The sequence below is a fragment of the Mobula birostris genome, chromosome 5 (genome assembly GCF_030028105.1).
Source record: "Mobula birostris isolate sMobBir1 chromosome 5, sMobBir1.hap1, whole genome shotgun sequence".
In the NCBI taxonomy this organism is placed as follows: Eukaryota; Metazoa; Chordata; class Chondrichthyes; order Myliobatiformes; family Myliobatidae; genus Mobula; species Mobula birostris.
In genome coordinates, this window is record NC_092374.1 from 28,052,285 (window position 1) to 28,077,903 (window position 25,619).

The 25,619-nt window shown below is 42.3% G+C and overlaps 1 protein-coding gene across 6 annotated transcripts in view; it reads left to right on the forward strand.

Annotated features, from left to right (window-relative positions):
* The window catches only part of LOC140197579 (storkhead-box protein 2-like), a 332,737-nt gene that overhangs the window by 275,870 nt on the left and 31,248 nt on the right, over positions 1-25,619 (forward strand). For all 6 annotated transcript variants that reach the window (XM_072257716.1, XM_072257718.1, XM_072257719.1 and 3 more), the window contains exon 2: positions 23,284-23,436. In XM_072257716.1, the coding sequence (XP_072113817.1) occupies positions 23,284-23,436 (153 nt within the window). The remainder of the gene's footprint in view (positions 1-23,283; positions 23,437-25,619) is intronic.

A 25,619-nucleotide genomic window follows, 5' to 3' on the forward strand; every position in this document is an offset into this window, starting at 1 on the left:
GAACATCCTCAGCATCGTCCGGCAGATGTTAAAGGACCTCAGTCTCCTCAGGAAATAGAGACGGCTCTGACCCTTCTTGTAGACAGCCTCAGTGTTCTTTGACCAGTCCAATTTATTGTCAATTCGTATCCCCAGATATTTGTAATCCTCCACCATGTCCACACTGACCCCCTGGATGGAAACTGGGGTCGCCAGTACCTTAGCTCTCCTCAGGTCTACCACTATATGTTTACTATATGTTACTCTTATTTTAGGTTTTGTGTGTTATTTGGCATGATTTGGTAGGTTATTTTTTGAGTCTGCAAACGCTCACAAATTTTTCCCGTATAAGTAAATGATAATTGCTTCTTCACTTTATGATATTCCAGTTTACGAACCGTTTCATAGGAACGCTCTACCTTCGGATGGCGGGGAAAACCTGTACCATCTTATAATGGACTCCAATATTTCCCAAGTGCAGATCTTGGGCTGAATGGCCTATATTTTCCAGTGTATGTCTTTGTTTCCTAACCCAATTCCCCCCCACGTTCACCATTTCCCATCCCCTTTTCCCTCTCTCAGCTTATCTCCTTGCCCACCCATAGACTCACTCTGGTGCTCCTCCCACCACTTTTCTTTCTTCCATGGCTTTCTGTCTCTTTCACCAATCAACTTCCCAGCTCTTTACTTCATCTCTCCCCCTCCAGGCTTCATCTATCACTTTGTTTCTCTCTCCCCTCCCTCTACCTTTTAAATCTCCTCAGCTTTTTTCTCCAGTCCTGCCGAAGAGTTTTGGGCTGAAACGTGGACTGTACTTTTCCCATAGATGCTGCCTGACCCGCTGAGTTCCCCCAGCACTTTGTGTGTGTGTGTGTGTGTGTGTGTGTGTTGCTCAGATTTCTAGCATCTGCAGATTTTCTCATTTGTCAAAATAATTATTTAGCACCTCTAAAGTCTCCCCATTCCCCATTATTAATTATCCATTATCATTTGGGGGCAAAATATTTCTTTAGCATTTCAAAAGGAGCCTATATTTTCATTACTCATATACTGACTTCTTAATATTCAGTTATTTGGATCATACAACAGAAAAACAGGCTCTTTGGCCCACCAATTCCAGGCAAATCATCATGCAACCTGATGGCATGAACATTGACTGCTCAAACTTCCGCTAATGCCCCACCTCCCCCTCGTACCCCATCAGTTATTTATTTATATACACGCATTCTTTTTCTCTCTCTCTCCTTTTTCTCCCTCTGTCCCTCTCACTATACCCCTTGCCCATCCTCTGTGTTTCTCCCCCTCCCCCTTTTCCTTCTCCCTGGGCCTCCTGTCCCATGATCCTCTCATATCCCTTTTGCCAATCACCTGTCCAGCTCTTGGCTCCATCCCTCCCCCTCCTGTCTTCTCCTATCATTTTGGATCTCCCCCTCCCCCTCCCACTTTCAAATCTGTTACTCACTCTTCCTTCATTTAGTCCTGACGAAGGGTCCCGGCCTGAAACGTCGACTGTACCTCTTCCTAGAGATGCTGCCTGGCCTGCTGCGTTCACCAGCAACTTTGATGTGTGTTGCTTCCATCCATCTACAGTCACTAATCCCAGTATTTGGTTTGTAGCCTTATATACTTTGGCAAATCAAGTACATGTATAGATGGTCTTAACCCTGTTAATCCTCCCACAGAGCACTCTTGCATTTAACAGAATTGAGTTCCATCTGCCCATTTTTATCAGATGATTAATCATCCTGAGGTCTTGGGGCTATGGTCCTCATTATCAACAGTATCACCAACTCTCTTGTCATTTGCTGGTTTCTAAAGATTTCCCATTCCCCCTTGGCCTTCCACTAATCTTTACAACAGTGTACATCTTTTACTATCCTAACTTCCAAAAAATACTTTCAGGTAATTAACTAATCTTTACTAATATTCTGATTTTTAAAATGAAAATTATTTCCTGGTAACTTCATCTCATTCAAAAATAATTTCAGTTGTTCATTTATTATCAAAGTTTGGTTCCATATACAACTCTGAAAATTGCATTCTCCAGGTAGCTATGAAACAAAGAAAGAACATGAAAGTTGATCAGAGAGGAACATCAAACCACCCCACCCCCTGTACAAAAAAGAACAGCATCCCGATCATCAACCCCCCCCCCCCCCAAAAAAAACCACCCTCCACTCACACAAAACAGAACAGGAATATTAACCCCCTCTGCCAAAAATCAAATCTTCCATGCACAAAAACTAACAGAATATTGACCCCCAAACAGCCTCCCCTTGCACAACAAAACAGAAAAGGAATGGAAGATTTAAAAAAAATACAACACAGAATATGTTACGAGTCTGAGAAAGTCCACCGTCCATAAATGTAATACTCCAACCATAAATGCAGAACCGTGATACCATCCTACGATATCACCGACATTCACCAAAAGGGAGGGACACCACGGGAACCAGAGAGGTCTGTCCATCTGGCACAGCGAGCCACACAGCAATAGGCTGCTCACAGACTTTTTTTGGCAGTGATCAAAAGGCAGGCAGTGGGTGCTAAAAATCTTGCTTGCATTCCTCATTTGCCTCAATCTTCCCCGATGCTTTAATCAGTAATGAACGGATGCTTCAAATGGCAGAATGAGATTGAGCATGGGCTTGTGCCCCGTCTCGAAACTTCTTCACATTGAGGAATCCGAGTACGCGCTCGCCTCCCGGAATCTTCTCGGAGACAGCAAAGCGCTGGATCATTGAAATGATCTCCAAGCTTTAAATCGCAGATTTTTAACAGTCCCAAAAGCATGTTTAAGGTGAAAAGCAGATGTAAAAGAAGTAAAAAAGATATCAGAAAACCTATTTGATGGAGGGGACTTCTCTGTTTGTGTTTTAGAATATTTGATTGAAGTTGCATTTTCAACATATTTAGTAGCTCTGGAAAAACTTTGGTAGAGTTGTAGTTATACAACAGCAGCAAGCCTTTTGGCCTAACTTGTCTATCCCATCAAAGCTGCCTTCCTGGATTAGTCTCATTGGCCTGCATTTGGTTCATATCTCTCTAAACCTTCCCTATTCATTGATCTGTTTATATGTCTTTTAAACAGAGTAATTGTAGCTGCCTCCACCTCTTCCTACCATGCTCCACAGGGAAAAACTTGCCCCTTAGATCCTCTATAAATCATTCTCATCTCACCTTAAACCCATGCCCTGTAATTAAAGTGTTTCCATGACGAGTTTCGAACATTAATCAGATATTTCCACAGCGACCAAGTTACTAGGACATTCTTTTTGGGTTAATGTAAATCCAAGGAATGTCCCAATAAATCCAAAATATGTTGCATCGTCATGTTTTAATTCCAAAATCCTGAACATCAGGCCAGACAAAGTTCAATTTGATTTCCCCATTTGGAACTGATTCCTTAATACAGCTAGAGAAAATGCATACTTTTTAAATTAAGACTTGATCATTTCCTTAGACTGGAGGTAAATTTCTCCTTGTAGTTTGTGTAGAAAATAGCAAACAGCCCTGAATGTGTTAAGTTGAAACCTCTTTAATTCAAATTGCTACCATGCTGTGTTATTTGATGTCTGCAGATAAATTCCTAACTTCTTGAGCCTGGACATCGTTCGTTGCCTGTTGTAATTCCTAAATATTGAATTCACCTGTTTTAAAAACAAATTGAATCAATTGTGGCTCTCTTTGGGAGTATAAGGATTACTTTGGTTCCAGTCTTTGTAATTTTTAAAGCCACAGCCAATTTTTTTCTCTTTAAGGCAAACATTTGTCAGAACAAATGTTATTAATTAAAACACAATAGCTTTAAAATAGGAGACAAGGAAAAGAAAACAAAAGAGTACTTAAGACAAAAAAGGCACATGTTTCCTTTCTGTAGGAACCTCTGCAAATAACTGTAAAACTTAAAAATAAATATTTTCACAGTGAATATTTAACACTCACACCAGAGGAGAAATGAAAAGAGAAATAGTAATTGGAGCTACACACAGCCTCACATTATCCTAGAGACCCCGCCTGTTGAAAATTTCTGCAACTTTATTCAGTATAAAATAATATATAATCTTTTATTACTTCGGGTAGAATATTGGTTTTATTCAAATTTCCTCTTGGCACAGAAGACTTTTTCTTGGGCAGTCTCTCAGGGTCAATGATGACTTGCTCCCTTTCTGGTTCTGTGGCTTCTGAGGTGACTGATGAAGTCAATGTGACACATGCTGCACTCCAGACGGAACAGGAGGTGTCTGACAAGTAGTTTAGGTGGATTGTTTGGGGCTCCCAGTGCATGGATTCAAGATTCTGTGCTCCCAGTGCATGGATTCAAGATTTTCAACACCATACTGAGTACTGTACTCCTTTCCCATTTTGGTCATGGGCTTGGTATTCACCTCTCATGAAAGAACTGCATTTAGGTTTACAGAGGTTTCATCTGCGTGAGATGTATGGGAATTTGTTTCAGGTATCTGGTGTAAGATGTGGCCTGCTCAAGGAATCTGACTGAGCCCAAACAGGGCCTCAGTGGACTTGAAGGGTTTAGTAGAGTGAGCACTTGTGATTTCTCTCCTGTGCTTTGAGGTGCCTACTATGGATCTCAGAAACATTCAGAAGAACTGGGAAGACTGCTGCCTCATAAACACTGTATGGTAGCAGGTTTGAGGTCTTGAATTGTCAACATCGTCAAATAATCTAATTCTTGTGCTGTTTATTAAAAGTGGTGAATTTCATCACTGGTGCCTGCAGTCACTGACAGGCAGCTTCCAGACAGAATATGAGAAATGGTCTACATTTTCCAGTCTTGTGCTGGCTTACATTTAGCAACTTAAATAAAAATCATTCTCCTTCTCCACTTGCATAAATCATAAGCGTTTCAAAATTGGCCAAACCGCATGCAACACTTTAAAGTTCAGAGCACTTTAAGGCAGTCAGTTACAAAATATGACTTACTCCTGAGGGTTAAACAGCCAGGAAAGTTAAAAACTGAATGACATGTATCTCATGGTGACTTTTAAACTATAAATGTATTAAAACAAAGGAATTCTGTAAATGATTAATCATGCAGACACATGATTGTGTGTGCTTACATGATCAATATACTGTACATCAGCACATTAATAAAGACCCCTGCAGTCTCTGTACTTTCTCACTTTCTAATCTTTGATCAACAGCAAAATTGAGATTATAAATGCTGGTCCTACAGTCCTGGGAAACATCTGATTTTACTGTAGTGCTCTCCCAGCCTCTCGTTCCTGGTGCAGCTTGCTTTCATTTATGCGTGCTCTGTGTACGGCCTTTGTTTCCCACTAATCAAAAGGGCAGAACTCCGCAAACCTCTGGATTGTTTCCCTGATCCCTTACAGGCACCATTGGTGGATGCTCACCCTATGTATTCTCTCGCACCTTTTCCCCCTTTTTAATGCATCATGGACTTTTGCTGTAGAGTTTGGTCTCCATAGGACTCTGGAATACAGAGAAAGACTTGATATGATGAAAATCCCTATACGAAAATAACGTCCCTTACTCCTTCCATCATATGTTTGAATACAATTGAGTTTCCCCTTTCACTTGAGATATGGTGGGAATGCTAATGCTATTGCCCAATATTTCCCATGCCTCATCACTATTAATACACTTGAGGAAATTCCACCTAGACATAGTCATAGTGTTGTACAGCATAGAAACAGACCCTTCAGCCCACTCTGTCAGTGTTAGCCATCATGCCTATCTATATTAACTGCATGTGCCTGTGTTAATTCCACATCCCTCTGCCCTGTTTATTCATACGCCCATCCAGATGCCTCTTAAATGTTGTTACTGTTCCTGTGTCTACCACCTGCTCTGGCAGTTCATTCCAGATACCAGCTCAGGTAGGAGGTGTGAAAATTGTACTCTTCAGATTCTTGTTGAACCTCTTCCTTCTTATTCTTGACCTATGGGTCACTTCCCTGCCATGGGGAACAAACTCTGGTTTTCTACCCTCTCTCTGCCTCTCATAATTTTATATACCTCTCTCATGTCATGTCTCAGCTTCCTATGTTCCAGGGGAAACAGATCCATCCGAACCAATCTCCTTGTAGCTTAATTCCTTCATTCCAGGTAACATTCTGTGTTCTCCCTAACTTAATCATATCTTTCCTTCAGGATGGTGACCAGATCTGCACATAATACCAAGTGTAGTCTAAACAGAAATTAATGTAGCATCTGTTAAATGATATTCCAGTTCTTGTACTCATTGCAGATCAGCTGATGAAGGCAAACATGTCATATGCCTTCTTCACCACTGTGTTGTTGCCAACTTGCAGGAAACCCTGTTCTCTCTGTTCAACAACACTCCCCAGGGCCCAGTTACTAACTGTGTACATCTTGCCATTGTTTACCTTCTCAAGCTACATCACTTTACACGTGTCTGAGTTATATTCCATCTGCCATTCCCTTGCCCATTTTCCCAGTTGATCTAGATGATGTTGTAACCTTCGATAACCTTCCTCACTATACTTTGTACCACCCATTTTGGTATCATCTGCAAACTTAGTAATCATGCCCCCTACATTCTCATCCAAATAATTAATGCAACTGGTAAACATCCTTCCACCAGGATAAATTTGTATGCAATTTGCTATCACACCTGAATGCTTTGTTCTGATCTTCTGAACCAGTCTACCAATCTATGTAGCCAACACCACCTACCCTGTTCTCATCAATGTCCTTGGTCACCTCTTCAGAAAAACTGTTTTAAGTTCATGTGACATGATTTCCCACATACAAAGTCATGCTGACTAACCTATCCTTCCCTTTCTAAATGCAAATAAATTGCATCTCTCAGAATATTTCCCACCGCTGATACAAGGCTCACCGATGTGTAGTATCCTGGGTCTCATTTTTAGTTAAATGTTGTGCCTTTATTTATCCTCCAGCCTCCAGGTAGCTCAGCTGTGCCTAAAGAAGGTAGAGATTCTCTGCCCAGGCCAGCAGTCTCCTACCTTACTTCCCATACTATCTTAGGATCCACCTGGTCAGGCTCTGGGAATTATCCACCTTTGAGTTTCTAGACTTCCACCAGCACCTCTTCCATAACGCTGATATGCTCCATGACATTAATGTTCCTTCGCTTGACCTCACAATTCTCTATGCCTTTCTCCTAGGATATAGGCAAGATTTATTTAATTTAGATTTTGCACATTTCCCACAGCTCGGTCATAGATTCCTGTACTAATCCTTACATTTTAGCTACCATTTGGCTCTTAATATACTTACGGAATCTTTAAGGAATCTCCTTTATCTTACCTGCCCACAGTATTTCATATCCTTTCTTGCCTCCCAATTTCCTTCTTAAGTACACTCCTATATCCTTTATACTGCGCAAGGATCTCGCTTAATCTAAACTAGCTTTACCTGACATTTTTATTTTTTTTCTGACCAGACACTTAATAAATATAATAAATTCTACCCCATCTCATCTCTTAGCACAATGGCTGTCCCAGGCAGTATTACAGAAGTTAAAATCACCTATTATTGCAATGTTGTTATTTTGACACCAATCTGTGATTTCCTCACATATTTGCTACTGTAATTCCTGCTGACTATTGGGTGGATTATATAGGTAGATTATAATCCTATCAAAGTAATCACCCCTTTCTTATTTCTAGGTTCTATCCACTTGGCCTTGGGTATCATCCTCCCCCTAGGTTTTCCTGTGCTGTTCTCCCTAATCAATAGTGCAATTTGCCTTCCTCTCCTACCTCTCCCTCAGTCATGTGAGAAGCATTGATACCCTGGAACATTGTTGACTTGCTCAACCCTCCAGTGGATTTGGCGAATTTTAAAGAAAGTATCTGTCCAGTCCCTTGCTGTAGGTAGTCCAAATCTTGTATTAGGAACTTTGTCGGAGTGAACACTGTACTCCCCTGTGGGGTATAGGTCAGCCCTCTGGATTTCATGGGTACTGTTAGAGGTTTTTTTTGGGTAGATTATTTGTTTACACTTAAATGACTTTGGCCACCAGACTTCTATTTGGCAAAGTACTGTGGATTGAGTGCACAACAACGCGCTTCCTAAAAAGGTGTGAATACCAGATGCTTCTGGCGCCATAGTTTGACCTGATGCTGTAGTTTCGAAGACAGTATTATCTATAAATTATAAATATTAATTGTCTTCTATGTTAGCACGTAAAATGCCAAGTAAATCCTAAAGGCTGTGGATACCAACACAGACATGTCATGTTGGCATCGGAAGGAAAGGATGTTGTGATATTTTATATGTAGCTTCACTAGGAAGCATTGTCTATAACTTTTCAAGTAGCGATTGCCTTTGTGTTTAGCATATAAATATCGAGCCCACATTGAGCTAGTAGACCTTTCTGCGGGAAGCGTCTCTGTCCGTATGATGCCTGCTTGTTGTGTCGAATAAAGAAGCTGTTTGTATCTACCAGTGACTCTGTCTGTCCGGTGATATCATCCACGCTACAACAGGTTCCTCCTTGTACTCTTTCCCCTACTTGTAAAGGCGGTCTCATTACCAGCACCACATCGCCTCCCATATCTTCACAGTTTAATATCTTGTGAGCCATGGTAGGAATTCTCTTTTCCTGTTGCAATCCAGTTAAGTCCATATTTGCTGCAGTCAGATATTCCTGTAAAAGTGTGTAGTATTTGGATTTTCACACACTTCATCTAATTGACCTGATACCAGTGTATTTTTTGCAGTTGAACACATTGAAAACGGAACAACAGGAAATCTGCAGATGCTGGAAATTCAAGCAACACACATCAAATTTGCTGGTGAACGCAGCAGGCCAGGCAGCATCTCTAGGAAGAGGTGCAGTCGACGTTTCAGGCCGAGACCCTTCCGAGAGGCCTGAAACATCGACTGCACCTCTTCCTAGAGATGCCTGGCCTGCTGCGTTCACCAGCAACTTTGATGTGGGACATTGAAAACTGAATTCATTCTGTCTGATGTAAAAGTCTTCATCCAGTTTGGATCAATCAGTGATCTCTTGGTGAGATAATTCATTGGCAATACTTATCTCCCATATCATACTAAGTTGTGTGAAGCTTTTTATCAAGCTGATTTTATACTTTGCTTCATTTATTTGTGTAGTTTGTCAAATGTTAATTTCCTGTGAGTGATGACCACTTTTTTCCAGCCCAGTGAAAATGCATTGCCAGGTGTTGAGGGGCTCAGCTTTTACAGCCAAACACCCCTGCATTTTCATCAGCCGAAATAGATGTGACGTAGATTGGCCTGGATTATACTGTATGTGGACACAATATCCAGGGTCGGCCCCGGCCTAATAGATGGCACTACACTGGGATATTGCCAGTAATCCTGTGGAAATTCTGGAGGTTCACCTTGCTCTCTATCTAGCTCAGACCTACTGGATGACTACTGTTAATAGCAACAAGCCTGGTATGTGGTGCCAACTGAGGGTGAGCTGCTTCCTGTGTGTGTAAAGGTTACAGGTTTGGGGCTCAGTAGTGGATACTTTTGGCCTAGCAGTTCTGGAGCAGCTGTTGACCTGTGCATCAAATATGCTGAGCTGTGTCAAACAAAGTTGCCTTAACACAAATTCACCCAAAAAAAAACTACATGGTTAGCAATTCATGAATGCACTCCTATTGTAATTATATTTAAGCAACATGTCAGAGAAACGTTTTATATTTTTAGAAAAAGGAGCAGATGAAAACAATGCTTAGAGAGGAAAAACACAGTTTAAACAATGACGTGCACTTTCATCACCTAGATCGTAAAATATTCAGAAGGAAACATTTTTGGACTGGAATATGAGATAGGTCAGTATAATTTCCAATACGGGGCTATAAACCAAAAGATCCCAACTGTAATCCTCAGAGCCACCTGAATAGTCCTTTCAGGGTAAAGTGAGGTATCTTGTTACACCTGTAAATGGCTTCATTGTGATTCGAGGCAGATGGCTGCAGTTGTGATGGAAACAGCTAACCATCTAATCCTCCTAAAGTAGAGGCTGCTATATGCCTGTTAATGTGTCAGAATGTTCTTAGAAAAAACATCTCTGTACCACCTCCCTTTTTTTAAAAAAACCTCTCTGCTGCAGAAACTCAGCAGGTCGAGCAGCTGTGGGCAGAGTGGTGGGGTTGAGGCACTGCATCTGGACTGAGAGGAGAGAAGGAAGATAGCCAGTATAAAAAACAAAAGATAGTGATAAGATAGTGGCCAACTGTTCCTCCATTCCCCATCCTGCTTTACTGGCTGTCTTCCCTTTCCACTCTGTTCTGTTGCAGGGCTTCAACCCAAAACATTAGCAACTCCTTTCCTTTCCACAAATGCGACTCAGCTCGCTGAGTTCAGCAGAATGGTGCTCCAGATTAAGTCAAGTCAATTTTTATTGTCATTTCAACCATAACTGCTGGTAAAGATCCCAACAATAGTAGTCTCTTGCATCTTCATTCTAAACAAAAATAGTTTCTATGATAAGAGAAATAGATAGAAGGGATAGCCAGAGATATTTTCATGGGGCAAAAATGGCTAATAGAAGGAAGTGTAATTTTAAGGTGATTGAAGGGAAGTATGGGGAGGTAATGTCAGCGGTAAGTTCTTTACACAGAGTTGTGGGTGCATGGAATCTGCCTGTTTTGGAGTCTGTTACCAGGCATGTGAGTGATGTGGCCTGCCCAGAGGAGTCAGCTGAATGTCCTTGAGCTTTGATGCTACCCTGTGGGTAGACACTGACACTGGTTCATTGCCTGTGGATCTGGAGGATCTTGGGGTGATTGTGTTTCTGGTATCACTCCAGAGTTTTGAGTTATCCGCTGGAACTAATGCAAGTCTCGGAAGCATATAGGAGACCTGGGATTACTGCTGCCTGGTAGGCCAGGAATGTATGCCAGCCTTGATGCAAGCAACTGTTGAGAATTCCTAGTCCTTTACCACTCATAATGGAGAAGGAGCATGGGGGGGGGGGCGCTGGCATCAAGCGCCTTGTACCCTATTGTCAGGAGTTAGAGGAAGCCCAGTGGAAAGGGCAGAAGCCACACACTACCTCACTTTGTATCCACTCATCAGTTTCTCCAGTCACCTTCTGCCTCACCTGTGGCAGAATCCATGCTTCCTGCATTGACCTCAACACCACAGAGTGAAAACCTGGTACTTAACTGTTAAGCAGCAGTCAAAAAAGAAATGAACTTTGGTAGCACATGATTTGGTTTTCCCGCAATGAGAAATTAGCCATCCATTTATACAGTGTTAGATAACACTGCATGTTGGCTGGGATTTCTCGTGTCACTGTCATGTTGAGGGAGTGACAATGTTGCTACTCAATGGTGGACATCACAAAGGGAGTTAGCAAACAACAATGTGCACAAGTATTTAAACTTCCAGGCACTAGACCTGAGTTGTTCTACTGGTAGAAACGAGACTGCAGGGGCTGGAATCTGGAGCAAAAGAAGTAACTGCTGGGGGAATTCAGCGAGTCACGCAGCATCTGTGGAAGAAAGAAACGGTCAATGTTTTGGGTCCAAATCTTGCATCTGTACCTCCTGCAGTTTGTTTTTATTTTTGCTCTATATCTTCAGAGCAATGTTTGGGATAAAAATTCAGGCTGAGCCATAATCTGTACACCACATTGACATAGTCAGTGGACTACGTGGGGAGGGAGAATTCACACCCTTGTAGAAGGGTATCCAGCCCACTGCCGGGTGCATTTTGCTCTCCTGCATCAAATTTGTGTTCCACATTTCCCTGCAAGTAGAACTGTCTCTTCATTAAGCTCATTAACAATATATTTGACACTGTACCAGCTCAAGGGTTTTTTTTTAAGCCCTCTTTCCAAAATGGCCACAGATTAATTGACCGCATCTTGCTGCAGAGAACAAAGAAGCATCAGAACAGTCAATGTAGCGATGGCCCACATGATCATGCGGGTGGTGGGGAAGGGAATGCCTGTTTTTGGAATCTGATGCCAGGCACATGAGTGAAATGGCCTGCCGATAGGAGTCAGTAAGTAAATGTCGTCGCGCCTTGATGCCACCCTGTGGGTAGGCACTGACATTGGTTCACTGCTAGTGGGTTTGGAGGATTTTGTGGTGATAGTGTTGGTGATATAATTTGGATTGTTTTTGTCACGCGTACAGTGATGCAGCTAAAACTTGTGTTTTGCACACCATCCAGTCAGATCATACTGAACACAAGTACTCTGCAGTAATACGATCAGTAATATAACAAGAGTGGTACAGTTACAGAGAAAGTGCAGTACAGGCAGATCATAAGGTAAAAGGGCCATGAAGAGGTAGACTAAGAGATCGAGGGTTCATCTTGCTACACAGTTCCTGCAACCTAGGTCCAAATCTGTTTTTCAGTACCGCTTACTAGTTCTCCCTGTGATTGCGGGAGTTTGCCATGGTGCCCTGGTTTCCTCCAATATCCCATTGAGGTGCTGGTGGATAAATTACTTGAGGTGTAGGCGAGTTGTATGATAATCTATACGAAAGTGTAAGCAGAAGAATGTGATTGATCGGATTGTTGGGAAATATTTCATAGACTCACTGGGCCAAATGGCATCATCTTTAGTCATTAGGAAAATAAGAAGTGTACCATCCATAAGTAGCTCTTGTTTGAAAGCGATATTCTCCTCTTCCTTGGTGAATAATTTCTGCAGATCAATAATTTCTGCTCATATTACCATAATTGAAGTACTGCCTTTTGCATTTCCAATATGCTCCTTGTAAGGCATGAAAATGCCCGACGCAGGCCTCTCATGGTCTGAGTCGACATTCCCTCCCCCCACCCCTTTTGTATTTGCCCTGGACAGTGGATAGGCTTGAGCCTGTGATGGAGCCGTCTTAAGTCTACAACCCTCTGCAGCCTCTTTTCATCCAATGCATTGGAGCTTCCATACCAGGTGGAGATGCAACCAGTCAGAATACTCTGACCAATGTACTGGATACTATGGTCCCAAAGATCTCCAACTTGTTAACTTCCAGCAGAAATTCACCTTGAGGGAGAGCACTTTGGGAAGTCTGTTCTTCTGGGTTTACTGACCTCCATTGTTTGGCACTTGGCTGCTCCCATCCCCCTGCCTCTACTTTCCAGGCACTCCAAAGCAGGAAGATCCATCAAAATGGACTTGGAATTTCTCTGCACTAGTGTCTAATCTTTAATTAAACCGTACTTTGCTGAAATTGTAGAACTTCATCTTTGCAAAGTCTTAATTGTTTGAGTCAGAGAGGTATAAATTAACAGCCTCCAAGGACAGGTACCAAGAATACAAACATGATTAACCCATCGGCCTTGATTGCAATCTGGGAAACCCATCAACTTTATGATGACAGCAGATTATAATTATAATGATTTCTGACTGACAGGTCACATTGGGCATGGCAGGAATTAATGAAGGTCACTTGCAAACAGATCAGAGGTACACTGCAAAGCAGTCACTCAGTCTGAAAAAGCTGAGAGGATCACCAGGGTCTCTTCCAGCCTCCCTGGCTCCCCATTTGTGACATTTACTGGGAGCGTTGTATACGAAGGGCCCATTAGCGATCTGTACCTCCCATCCCAAGATGGCAGGACTAGGTCCACCAGACTGGGTAACAGCTTCTCCCCTCAGGCTGCGAAACTAATGATACCCTGCCACCACCAAAGTCTCATCACTACGGCATGGAGCTGTATACTGTATTGTTTACCTGTGCTGCGCACTACATGAACTGGTGGTAATATTTTGTTTTTATGTGCTTTGTTGGTGCACCCTGGTCTGGAGGAACATTGTCTTGTCGGTTGTACACATGTACAGACAGATTGACAGTAAACTTGAACTGAAATTTGGTTTCTCCACACACATTCCACGCTGTGAATGCCTTACGTTGATTTGGAAGATGTGCAGGTAAATCACAGGTTCACCTGGATTGAGTGTTGTGGTCCTGGAAGGCAGGAGGTAAAAAGGATAGGCATAGCACACTGTGCAAGTATATGAGAAGGATCTGCGGGAAGATGCTGTGGTATTGATGATTACCAGTGTCAGTGCTACTTGACACTGAGCCTAACTGTCTGTCAGGAAAATGTGGTAGGTTACTTTTTTTTTAACTGAGAAGGTAATGTAAAAAGTAAAACCTAATTAATGCTGGCCTGTTTTTCTCTAGTCTGACTACTTGCAAATTATGCTATGATTGGTATTAAATTGCAAAAAATATTAGACCTGATTCTGATTGTAATGGAATACGGTGCAGGGAAGTGTGTAATCAGTAGAAGGAATAAAGGTGTGGACTATTTTCTAAACAGGGAGCAAATTCAGAAATCAGAGGTGCAAAGTGACTTGGGTACCTCGTGCAGGATTCCCTAAAGGTTACTTGCAGGGTGAATTGGTGATAAGGAAGGCGAATGCAATGTTAGCAAACATTTTGAGAGGACTAGAATATAAAAGTAAGGATGCAATGCTGAGGCATTATTAGGTATTGGACAGACTGTGAGCGGTTTTGAGTCAGCAGGATGTGTTGGCAGTGGGGAGGGTCCAGAGGAGGTTCACAAGAATGATCCCAGGATTGTCAGAGGCTTCGGCGGATCGTAGAATTGGCCTGCTCCATCACAGACACAAGTCTCTTCACCATTGAGGATAGCTTCAAAGGGTGCTGCCTTGAGAGGCTGGCATTCATCACTGGTGAACCTCACCATCTGGGACATGCCCTCTTCTCATTCCTACCACTGGGGAGGAGGTGTGGGAGTCTGCAGACCCACACTCAATGTTTTGGGAGCTGTTTCTTTCCATCCTCCATCTGATTTCTGAGCAGTCCATGAATTGTGGTATCAATCTTTTGCTCTATCTATCTTATATATGCATACACATTTTAATGTAACTTACAGTAATCTGCTAAAGAACAAGTTTCATGACTAATGTCAGTGACAATAATTTTGATTCTAATTCTGAAGCAATAGTTGTTATCTGGTTGGTTTCCCTCCAATGACCTAACCATGCTGAGCTGGTCATGGATACAGAGCCAGTGTACCTTTCTTTAATGCATGGGCCTTGATGGAAAATTGAATTGTCCTCAAGGCCCAAATACAAGACTTGCCCCAGTCACTCTGCACAAGCCTACTTCCTTCATTAGCTCTTCCATTGTGGAATGGGGAGAGGTTTTTACAGGCAAAAAGTTGCGGACAATTGTGTTGAGGTTGTTTGGGAGCTTTGCCAGATGTGTTACAGTAAGGAAGGCAAATGCAATGTAAGCATTACTTTCAAGAGGACTAGAATATAAAAGCAGGGATGTAATGCTGAGGTCAGACTGTATTTTGGAGTATTGTGAGCAGTTTTGGGTCTCTTATCTAAGAAAAGATGTGCTGGCATTGGAGAAGGTCCAGAGGAGGTTTATAAGAAGGATCCTAGAAATGAAAGGGTTAATGTATGAGGAGTGTTTGGTGGCTCTAGTTCTACACTCACTTAGAAGAATTGGGGGGGGGGGGGGAGATTCCAATTGAAACCTAGCAAATATTCCATAGGCCAGGTCATTGGGTATATTTAAAGTGAGGTTGGTAGGTTCTACATTGGAAAAGGCATCAAAAGTTATGGGGAGAATGGGATTGCAAGGGGAAATTCAGTTGTGATCGAATGGTGGAGCAAATGATGGGCAAAATGGCCTAATTCTGCTACAATGCCATATAGTCTTTTTGCATTATGAAAGGGTTAGCATATGAGGAACATTTAATGGCCCTGGGGTTGTACTTGCTGGAGTTTAGAAGAATGAGGGGGCATCTCATTGAAACCTATTAAGTATTGAAAGGCTTTGATGAGTGAACTAGAGAGGATGAGGGAAGACTGGGACCAAAGGGTACTGCCTCAGATTAGAAGGACATCCCTTTAGAACAGAGATGAGGAGGAAGTTCTTCAGCTAGAGGGTGATGAATGTATGGAATTTATTGCGACAGCTGTGCAGGTCGAGTCATTGGGTATATTTAAAATGGGGGTTTTATAGGTTCTTTATTAGTCAGGGTGTCAAAGGTTATCAGAAGAAGGGAACAGAATGGGTTTAGAAGAATAAATCAGCCAAGATGGAATGGTGGAGCAGACTTGATGGTCTGAATGGCCTAATTCTGCTTTTGTGTCTTATGGTCATATTTTGCAGAACAAAGTACAACAGAACATATTTTGCAGTATCTGTAACAAATAAGACACATTGTTTAAACAGTTGATGTTATTTAATATATTCCGAATAATAAAAGTGAATCAAGTACACAAGTAATGGAGAATAACAAATGCTTATTGGATTTACATTAACAGCTGATGTCTACAATTCACTGCTAATTTTGGAAAATAAATGAAAATAGAAAATACCAGAAATGCTCAGTATGATGGCCAGCAACTATGGGGAGATAATTAAAATTCCAGGTCAATGAAACTTAATCAGAACGTTTCATCAGATAACAGGGCAGTCTCTCCCCCTCCCTCTCCCCCCACCCCCCCATGTGTAAGTGGGAAGGGTTTTTTGCCATGTATTTGTCTGCCTTTTGGTTGATTTCTGCTGTGGGAAATCAGTGGCATTACGAGAGATTCAACTGGTGCAGGAGGTTGTTCATATTCATGAATACAGGCATCCTGGTGCACCTGCAAACACTACATGATGTCGGATGTGCAGGTGTAGGAATCCGTGATTAAAACATGTCAGTCTGTTTACATGCTTAACATAAAGCTGCAGTCCTTTACTTCCTTTACAAACTAAGATAAAAGCAGTTGCCTTACACTGACGTCATCACGTCAGGTGCCGTCTCTTAAAGTGAACACAAAACTCAGTGACAATGTTAGTGAATTATGTAGAGCCATTTTGATTATGAACTGTATATCATCTGTCACCCATTACATTGCACTACACATGTAGACAGTCTGAACTTCAGTGTCAGTGTGAAGTAGCAACAGCTACCACACAAGTAAAGCATAAATCTTTGTGTTAATCTTGGGATATGGAAAGGTGATGGGTTACTATTGGCCTTTTTGATAGTAATCATGTATGCAGAGTCTTTACATATTGAATTAGTGAACCTTCTTTTTGTGATCCTGTCATAACGGTCAGTACCCCTCCCAGTCAGTGAACATGTGTTATCAGTAAAAAAAACTGATAATTTTTATTTCATCAGAACTGTTTCAGAAATTCCTCGTAGCTGCCATTTTCAGTTATTTTTCAGGTTCTGGGCATTGTTGGAAAAGCTAGCACTTACTGCCCATTCTCCGATGTCCTTGAAAAGGTTGTAGTGGCCTTCCTTGAACTGCTGCTGTGCTCTAGGTGAAGACGTTCCTATAGTTCTTTTGGGTGGGAAAATTCCAGGGTTTATCCCTAGCAGCAATGATGGATAGGTAATGTATAGGTTCACCCCAAGTTACGGCAGGCTTCTGTTCCTCTGAACTGTTTGTGAGTCAAAACTGTGGTCACTTGCCCACGTATTTAAATAAAAACATAGGTCAATCAAATGCAAATTGTAGTAAACCAGGGCATTTAACTCACCAGTCATATATTGTCACAAACACGACAGAAGACACATGCATGTCCTCAGCACCCAGCAAATCCACCCTGTCAATCTCCCAAACTCTCATTTGAACATATGGGTGTCCGCTAAACTGGGGAAGACCTGTAGTTCCAAATCAACATTGGCTCAGTTATTTGCTCTGCAATGAAAAATGTCCCAGGGTCTAGTGTCTCTTCAGAGCTCCAAATGCACAAACCAAGGATGATGCAGCAGGGCAGCCCAGTGGGAGTTCCTCTTTGTTAGAGATGCCATCTTCTGAACTGGAAGCAACACTTGAATGGACAATGAACCCATAAACCCTCAGTATTTTCACTCTTTTATTTTCCTCACTTTTTGCACTACTGATTTAATTTAATTTATAAATATTCCTTATTGCAATTTATAGTTTTTAAAATTATGTATGGCATTGTACCACTGCCACAAAACAACAAATTTCACAACATGTGCCAGTGATACTAAATCTGATTCTGATTATCAGTCCATTTTCTTATTGCTGATTGTGAAATCGTGCAAGGTACAAATCATTTTTCCTTATCACTAAACTGCAGTTCCATTGCAATATGTAATTTGCCTTCTTAATTGCTCACTGCACGTGCAAAGCTAGATGCAGCACCAGCTCAGTGTCTTGCTAAATTTTGCTTGTGGATTGATTGGGCCAGCCGCAGAGGGGTCACATCTTTGTCCAACATTTATATACACAGTCTTGTCTCAGGGATTGCTTGATGGTAATGGAAAGTAAGTTCACCAGCAGGTGCTTTTCCTTCATAACCTGAGTCTGGCCAAGCTCACTCCTGTGGTTTGCATTGTAGTCAGCTGGCCCTGGATAAATCAAAGACACTCGTTTAGAAATTGCTCTGCACCTCTTTTCCCATGTTCAAAGTCTCACTAATGCTTTAAATCAGGGATTCACTACCTTCATTTATGCCTTGGACCCCTACCATTAACTGAGAGGTCTGTGGACCCCAGGTTGGGAACCCCTGCTTTAAATAAATGTGAAATTCATCAGCACCGATTCAAAAACAGTGCCTACAGTCTCTCACATGCAGTGTTTCTCTGCTTTCAGGTTCAACAAGCGAAATTTTCCACAACAGTAGTTGCGAATGAGGAATAAGCCCCAAGAGGGTTGGAGGGTAATACAGACAATTCTGTTTCAGCTACTGGGGAATGTTACCAAGTCATGAGTGTATGATGCAGTGATGGAGGGGAGGTGGCAGACTCCTCCCAAAGGAGGAATGAAATGCGCACAGGCTTCTGAAGAACATTGTGTGCAGAACGCAGCTCTCTTCCGGCTTAGAAACAATTCAGATAAAGGATCTTGGCCCAAAACATTATGCATTTCCTTCTGAGTTCATTTCTGTCTGAACTTCAGTGCCAGAGTTCCTTCAGTGTTTTTTTTTTGCTCCAGATTCCAGCATCTCCAGTCCCTTAATGCAGGGGTCCCCAACCTTTTTTTGCACCGCGGACTGGTTTAATATTGACAGTATTCTTGTGGACCGGCCCGACCCGGGGGGGGGGGGGCGGGTAGGGTTGCCAACTTTCTTACTGTGTTTACCCCAAGAAAAACTACCATGACCGTGAAGGCTTGTGCGCATACATTACGTGCGCATGCATGTATGCGCCGATTTTTTTTTCTCTCTACAAATCGTTTTTGGCAATTCAGCTCAGTGAAATTGCACTGTACATTTCTACTTTATATAGGCTGTGTATTTATCATATCATTCCTGCTCTTACTATATATTAGTGTTATTTTAGGTTTTATGTGTAATTTGGTATGATTTGGTAGGTTGTTTTTTGGGTCTGGGAACGCTCAAAAATTTTTCCCATATAAATTAGTGGTAATTGCTTCTTCGCTTTACGCCATTTTGGCACAAAAGGTTTCATAGGAACGCTGTACCTTAGCAGGGAAAATACGGGACAAGGGCAGTCCCGTATGGGACAAACCAGTTTAGCCCAATATACGGGATGTCTCGGCTGATACGGGACAGTTGGCAACCCTGGGGGTGGGGGGGGGGGGGATGTTGTTAATCACAACTGGAATATAGGTGATAAGTCAACTATAAGTCACTTATAAGTGGCTAATCACTCAATTTTGTTTCTAAAAGGGTTTATCTAACAAATTTAATATTAAACACGCAGCACATATTTTCCTCGTATGAATATAGTGATAAGTTAATTATAAGTCAATAGCATCATAACATTTTAAGTAACGTTTGGATATTAAACACACAGCACATATTTTCCCCGTATGAACATATAAAATCATTGCAACACACCAATATCGCTGAATCAGCGGGAGCCCTGGGCTTGTTTCCCTGCAACAAAACGGTCCCATTGAGGGGTGATGGGAGACAGCAATACTCGAAGGGGGTTCCTTATGTCCAGTCTATTCTGCAATTTAGTTTTCATTGCATTCATTGCCGAAAACCTCGCTTCGCAGAGATATGTTGGAAATGGAAGCAACATTTTCAGAGCTTTCGTGGCTACCTCAGGATATTTAGCCTTGACTTTGATCCAGAATGCCGGCAGAGATGTTATGTCAAACATACTTTTCAGCCCACCGTCATTTGCAAGTTCAAGGAGTTGATCTTCTTCCCGCGCTGACATGGATGACGCGTGCATAATGACCTTGCGTGCGTTCAAGTTCAACAGTGCTTGACAGGGAATGAGGAAAGGTGCAGCTGACTCATATCGTTTCATATCGCCAAATCATATTGTTTCCTCGCAGCCCGGTAGCACATGCTTTGTGGCCCGGTGGTTGGGGACCACTGCCTTAGTGTCTCCCTGTGTCTCAAGTTACCTACAATGTTTCTGCAGGAGTATGAGTGCCTATGATGAATTACCAAACTTTGGAAGCCCTGCCCTTCAGCCACATTCCCCATTCCAAGTGTGAGTACGCAATTCACAGTGATCAAAGGTGGTCTACAGATGGGGGAAATACTGAGCAATGCACACACACAGGAGGAACTCAGCAAGTCGGCAGCATCCGTGGAGGGAAACAATATTTCGTGCCCAGAACTTTCATCAAGAAGAGGTGGAAGGTTCCCCACCTTTGGACTATATAGGATTGTATAGCATGGAACCAGACTATCAGCCCACCTCATCCATGCTAATGCACTGCCTATCAACATTAAACCCTTTTGCTTGTATTCCCGTACACCTTCCCTATTTAAGTACCTATCCAAATACCTTTTAATGCTGCAGTTGTATCTGCCGCTACCTCCTCTTCTGTCAGCCTGTTCCATCAATCTGTATATGAAAAGCCTACCCCCTCAGTCTCCTTAAACAAGAGAAAATCTGCAGGTGCTGGAAATCCAAGCAACACATACAAAATGCTGGAGGAGCTCAGCAGACCAAGCAGCATCTATGGAAAAGAACTCCCATTCCAACATTGTCAACCCACGGCCTCCTCTACTGTCGCAATGAGGCCACACTCAGGTTGGAGGAGCAACACCTTATGGGTGGCCTCCAACCTGATGGCACGAACACCGATTTCTCAAACTTCCAGTAATGCACCACCCCCCCTTCATTCCCCATTCCCATTTCCCTCTTTCATCTTATCTTGCGTGCCCATCGCCTCTTTCTGGTGCTCCGCCCACTTTTCTTTCTTCCATGGCCTTCTGTCCTCCTCTATTAGATTCCCCCTTCTCCAGCCCTGTCGCTCTCTCACCAATCAACTTCCCAGCTCATTACTTCACTCCTCCCCCCCCCTTACCAGTTTCACCTATCACTTTGTGTTTCTCCCTCTTCTCCCTTCGCAACCTTCTGACTCTTGACTTTATCTTTTTCTCCAGTCCTGATGAAGGGACTTGGCTCAAAATGTTGACTGTAGTGTCTTTCATAGATGCTGCCTGGCCTGCTGAGTTCCTCCAGCATTTTGTGTGTGTTCGTTAAACAGACACCCTTTAGTTCAAGACTAAACCTAACACTGGGGTGGGGGAAAACAGGTTTACTGGCTTACATTTTTCTGATTGTTGCAAAGCAGCAATGAGCAGCAGAATAACCTACATAACTCCGTAGGGACGGCCCACAAAGACCCTGAGGCAAGGTGTATGAGGGTGAGCATGACTTTGAGAACAGTTTGGTTTGGTACCTCAAAAACATACACAAGTGGTACAATTCTTAGAACCGAGAGGCAGGGTGACACTCGCGCTTGGAAATCTGCTAGTCTGTCTGGGCTGAGATATACTCTGTTATATTGTCAAAAGTCAAATTATGCTCTGCTGGTGACATGAGGAATCTATTCTGGTAAATGCAGCTTTGCAATCTCAGAAGGAGCATTTTGCTTCCTTGTAAGCACATACAATGGGCACTCACACCCTGACAGATATCTCCCTGGCAACTTCCTACTGCATGTGCCACCTCTGATCAGATGTCTTCCTCCACTTTTTCTTCAATCTGTCAAATGTGGTCTCATTTTTTTTTATAATTGGATTTATTTTGCCTCTGCTGGCCAATTAATTTTGAGGGTGAGCATGCTGAAACCATCTGGAGGAATAGTGGCTGGGATCCTTGTCAGAGTTGGTCTACTTGAGGTTTGCTCAGCAGACAGTTGTGTAGCACTGTCTTATGACTTTTGGAGGGATTTGCTTTTCCTTATGAATATTGTTTAATGAGAGCCTTCAGCATTATTAAAAGCAGGTTCACCCACCAGGGAATAATGCCACGGATCAGTGCGGTTGATAATCTTGCTTGAGATAAATTTTTACCATTGTGCTGCTTTTGATATGACGGGGCAAATTGGAAAGTGCTGAGGTACATAAAATTTTCTCAGTAATGTTTATTTCTGAAAATGACTGTGTTAACCCACTCTGAGAACAGAGACATTTCGTGCTGTAAAGTACAATTGTTTACGTGCAATGTCCAAAAGCATTGCATTGTGCGAATCAATTTCTTGGCCTACATATACCAGTATTGTATTTGATATAGATATTGACTGTAATTAGATTAGATTATGAGAACACTCAGTCCTTGTTTATTATCATTTAGAAATGCATGCATGCATGCAGCAAAAAATGATACAATGTTCCTCCAGAGTGATATCATAGAAAAACAGGACAAACCAAAGACTTAACACTAACAGAACCACATAATTATAACATACAGTTACAGCAGTGCAAAGCAATACCATAATTTGATAAAGAACAGACCATGGGCATGGTAAAGAAAAAAAGAAGTCTCAAAGTCCCGATCGACTCCCGAGTCCCCGATAGCAGGCGGCAAGGGGGGAAACTCCCAGCCATAAACCTCCAGGCACCGACAACTGCCGATGCATTGGAAGCACCCGCCCACAGCCAACACTGAGTCCGTCCGTCCAAAAACTTTGAGCCTCCGACCTGCCTCCCGAGCGCCTTCGACCTCGCCCTGGCCGCCAAAAGAAGCAAAGCTGAGGATTCGGGGCCTTCTCTGGAGATTCTGGACCACACAGCAACAGCGGCAGCGAAGCGGGCATTTCAGAAGTTACTCCAGATGTTCCTCCGTACTCTCACGTCTGTCTCCATCAAATCAGAATTGTGCACGGTACCTACTTGACAAGTAACAGACATCACCACCAGAGTGGCCGCGCGTGCTGCGTTGCGCCACCGTCTTCTCCTCCTCCCCCTCTGGAGGTCAACAAGATGTGGGTCAGATTTGTATACCTGCTTTGCTACATTTATTTTTCACATGTGATTCACTTTAATTCAGAAGCTTCAGTTAATGTTCACACAGCCTGCCCAATACTGGTTCATTTTATGAGTTGTGCACACTTGGCAATCTGTCTCTCAATAGGATAAATGTGGTTTGAGTCTTTCTACAATAAATCTAATTAAGTTTATTTCTGTATCTGATCCTTAGGTGATGTGTCACCAATCAGCATGTCCCCCATCAGTCAGTCACAGTTTATTCCACTTGGGGAAATTCTTTGCTTGGCCATCTCAGCAATGAATGCTTCAAGGAAGCCTGTCACACATGAGGCCCTCATGGAACATTTAGCCACTTGCTTTCCAGGTATGTTTTCAGCAATAACTATTTTCTAAATTATTCTGCTGTTACTGTTGTAATTTACAATAGTAAAGTAGCATTTATTGTGGTAATTTACCATTATTAGTGTCATTCAGGATTGAGTAAATGTACAAAATTCTTTCATGGGGTTGAGGCAGGTATGATGCTTTCAGTGACTGTCTGCAGTAGGGGTCATACCCTCAGAATAAAGAGTTAGCTATTTTCCCTTTAAGCAAAAAGAGAGTTTGGGAGATTAGATAGAGGTGTGCCAGATAATGACAAGTTTCGACAGGAAGATAGAGGAGAGTTATTCCCCAAAGAAACAGATTTAAAATCTTTGTGCCTCAGCTAAAAGGCTTCTGTAAAGAAAAATCATCTTACTTAGGAAGCAGTTATTAATTGGATCTCACAGCCTGTAAGAGTGGATGAAACCGAATCAGTTTATCACCTTCAGAAGACAGCTAAGGAGGGTAATTTGAAGAGGTAGCAGGAACAGGACTGACAGGATTTCTTTGCTAGGTACCAGAATGGTCTCAATGGGCCAAATGGTCTCTTTCTGAGCTGTACAATTATATAATTCTACTAAGAATGTTCCCTGTTGTTTTCTTTTACATCTAATCATGCTTGGTGTAACTGCAGAAATCCTCTATTGAAGGCAGTACACATGGGTGGTATATCAGTGATGCTGGGATTGTTTGCACTAATTTGAATGCCAGAGAAGTCAATATGGTAAAAATAAAATCTCCCTAATTTTGCTTTCTACAAACCTTGTTTAGAATAAATAATGGAAAATATTGGGAATTCACAGTAGGAGAACTTTATTTGCAAACGAATCGGTGAACAATTCTGCTATAATCCATCCTTTTGCTGTGTACAACTAGAATTTGTTTTAGATTTCACAATTCCCAATTTCCAGAGTTGTTTGTGGGAAATCTTTTGTAGTTTCGTTCCGGATTTGCCAAATTGCCTGACTATGAAGGCCTAGAGGCCTTGAAATTCTACTGCAGCCTGTGGATATCTGGGATGGGTACTGCAGCCGGGTAGACTCGTCTGGCTTTGTCACTGTACCTCAGCTGCCTACTCCAGCAGTACAGTTGGGAGATTGACTGTACAAGCAGTGCCACAAGAAGTGTGGGTTTGAGTGAGCCGGGGGATCATGGGGATTTCAGGAAGGTAAAGGCAAAAAGTGATTTGCCTGAAGGCAGTCCCAGTCGAGCGTAGGAGGATAGGCAGGACCCCGTAATCTTGGGTCTGCCCATTGTTATCCTGGTTACACTGCAGTGCTCCAAGGGAAACATTGCTTTTGTTAGGATGTCATCCCATGCTTAATTGTATCAAAGGCACAGGAAGGAACAAGACCTAGAAGTGCCCAGTATGAGTGACTACCCAATGTGTTTAAAATAGTATTTCATGCTGGGAAAGATCACATTGAAAAATAACTAGACCACATTAACTAGGTCATGCAAATGAACTGCCAGAATTTTTACTCTTTGATATGACCTGCATATTTAGTATATGATTGTATGTTTTTCTTTTTGGCTGACAAGTAATGTATATCAGCAATAGTCATAATCAGTACTCGTCCTCACTGAAGGCAATTTATTGGTGCCTCAAGAATATAGATATCGATACAGTTGCTCTTAGTAGTGACATTACAAAGGACTAGTGATGAAACTGGAGGAGGAAGGGCAGCAGAGCAGGCACATGTCCACCAGTGCCAGGGCGTGTGGTGGAACATTCGTGCATTATGTCCTCTTATCTAAGACTTGCCCATTAGTGCAAGCATCTCAAAATGCACCCTATACAAATTCCTTCTCCATTTTTCTAAACTTCAAAGAATTCAGATCCAAGCTTTTTATCTCTTCTGATAGGACAGCCCCCTGCCATCCCAGGAGTTCGCCTGGTGAATTTCCATAGGATTGAGTCCGATGCTACTGTACGCTTCACTTGTTTTTGATTTGTTTTATTGCTGCTGTTGTTGCTTGTGTTGTTGTGCTGAAGATTGTGGGCAAACTGTTGGCACCGCAATGTGTGGCACATCCTTGGGTTGCTTTGGCAATTAATGCAAACGATGCATTTCACTGTTCACGTGTGATAAATAAATGAATCTGAATCTTTTCCTAGGTAAGGGAGCCAAAATGGTGTGCAGCACTTCAGGTATATCCTGAACAGCACCCTGTGCGTTTGTA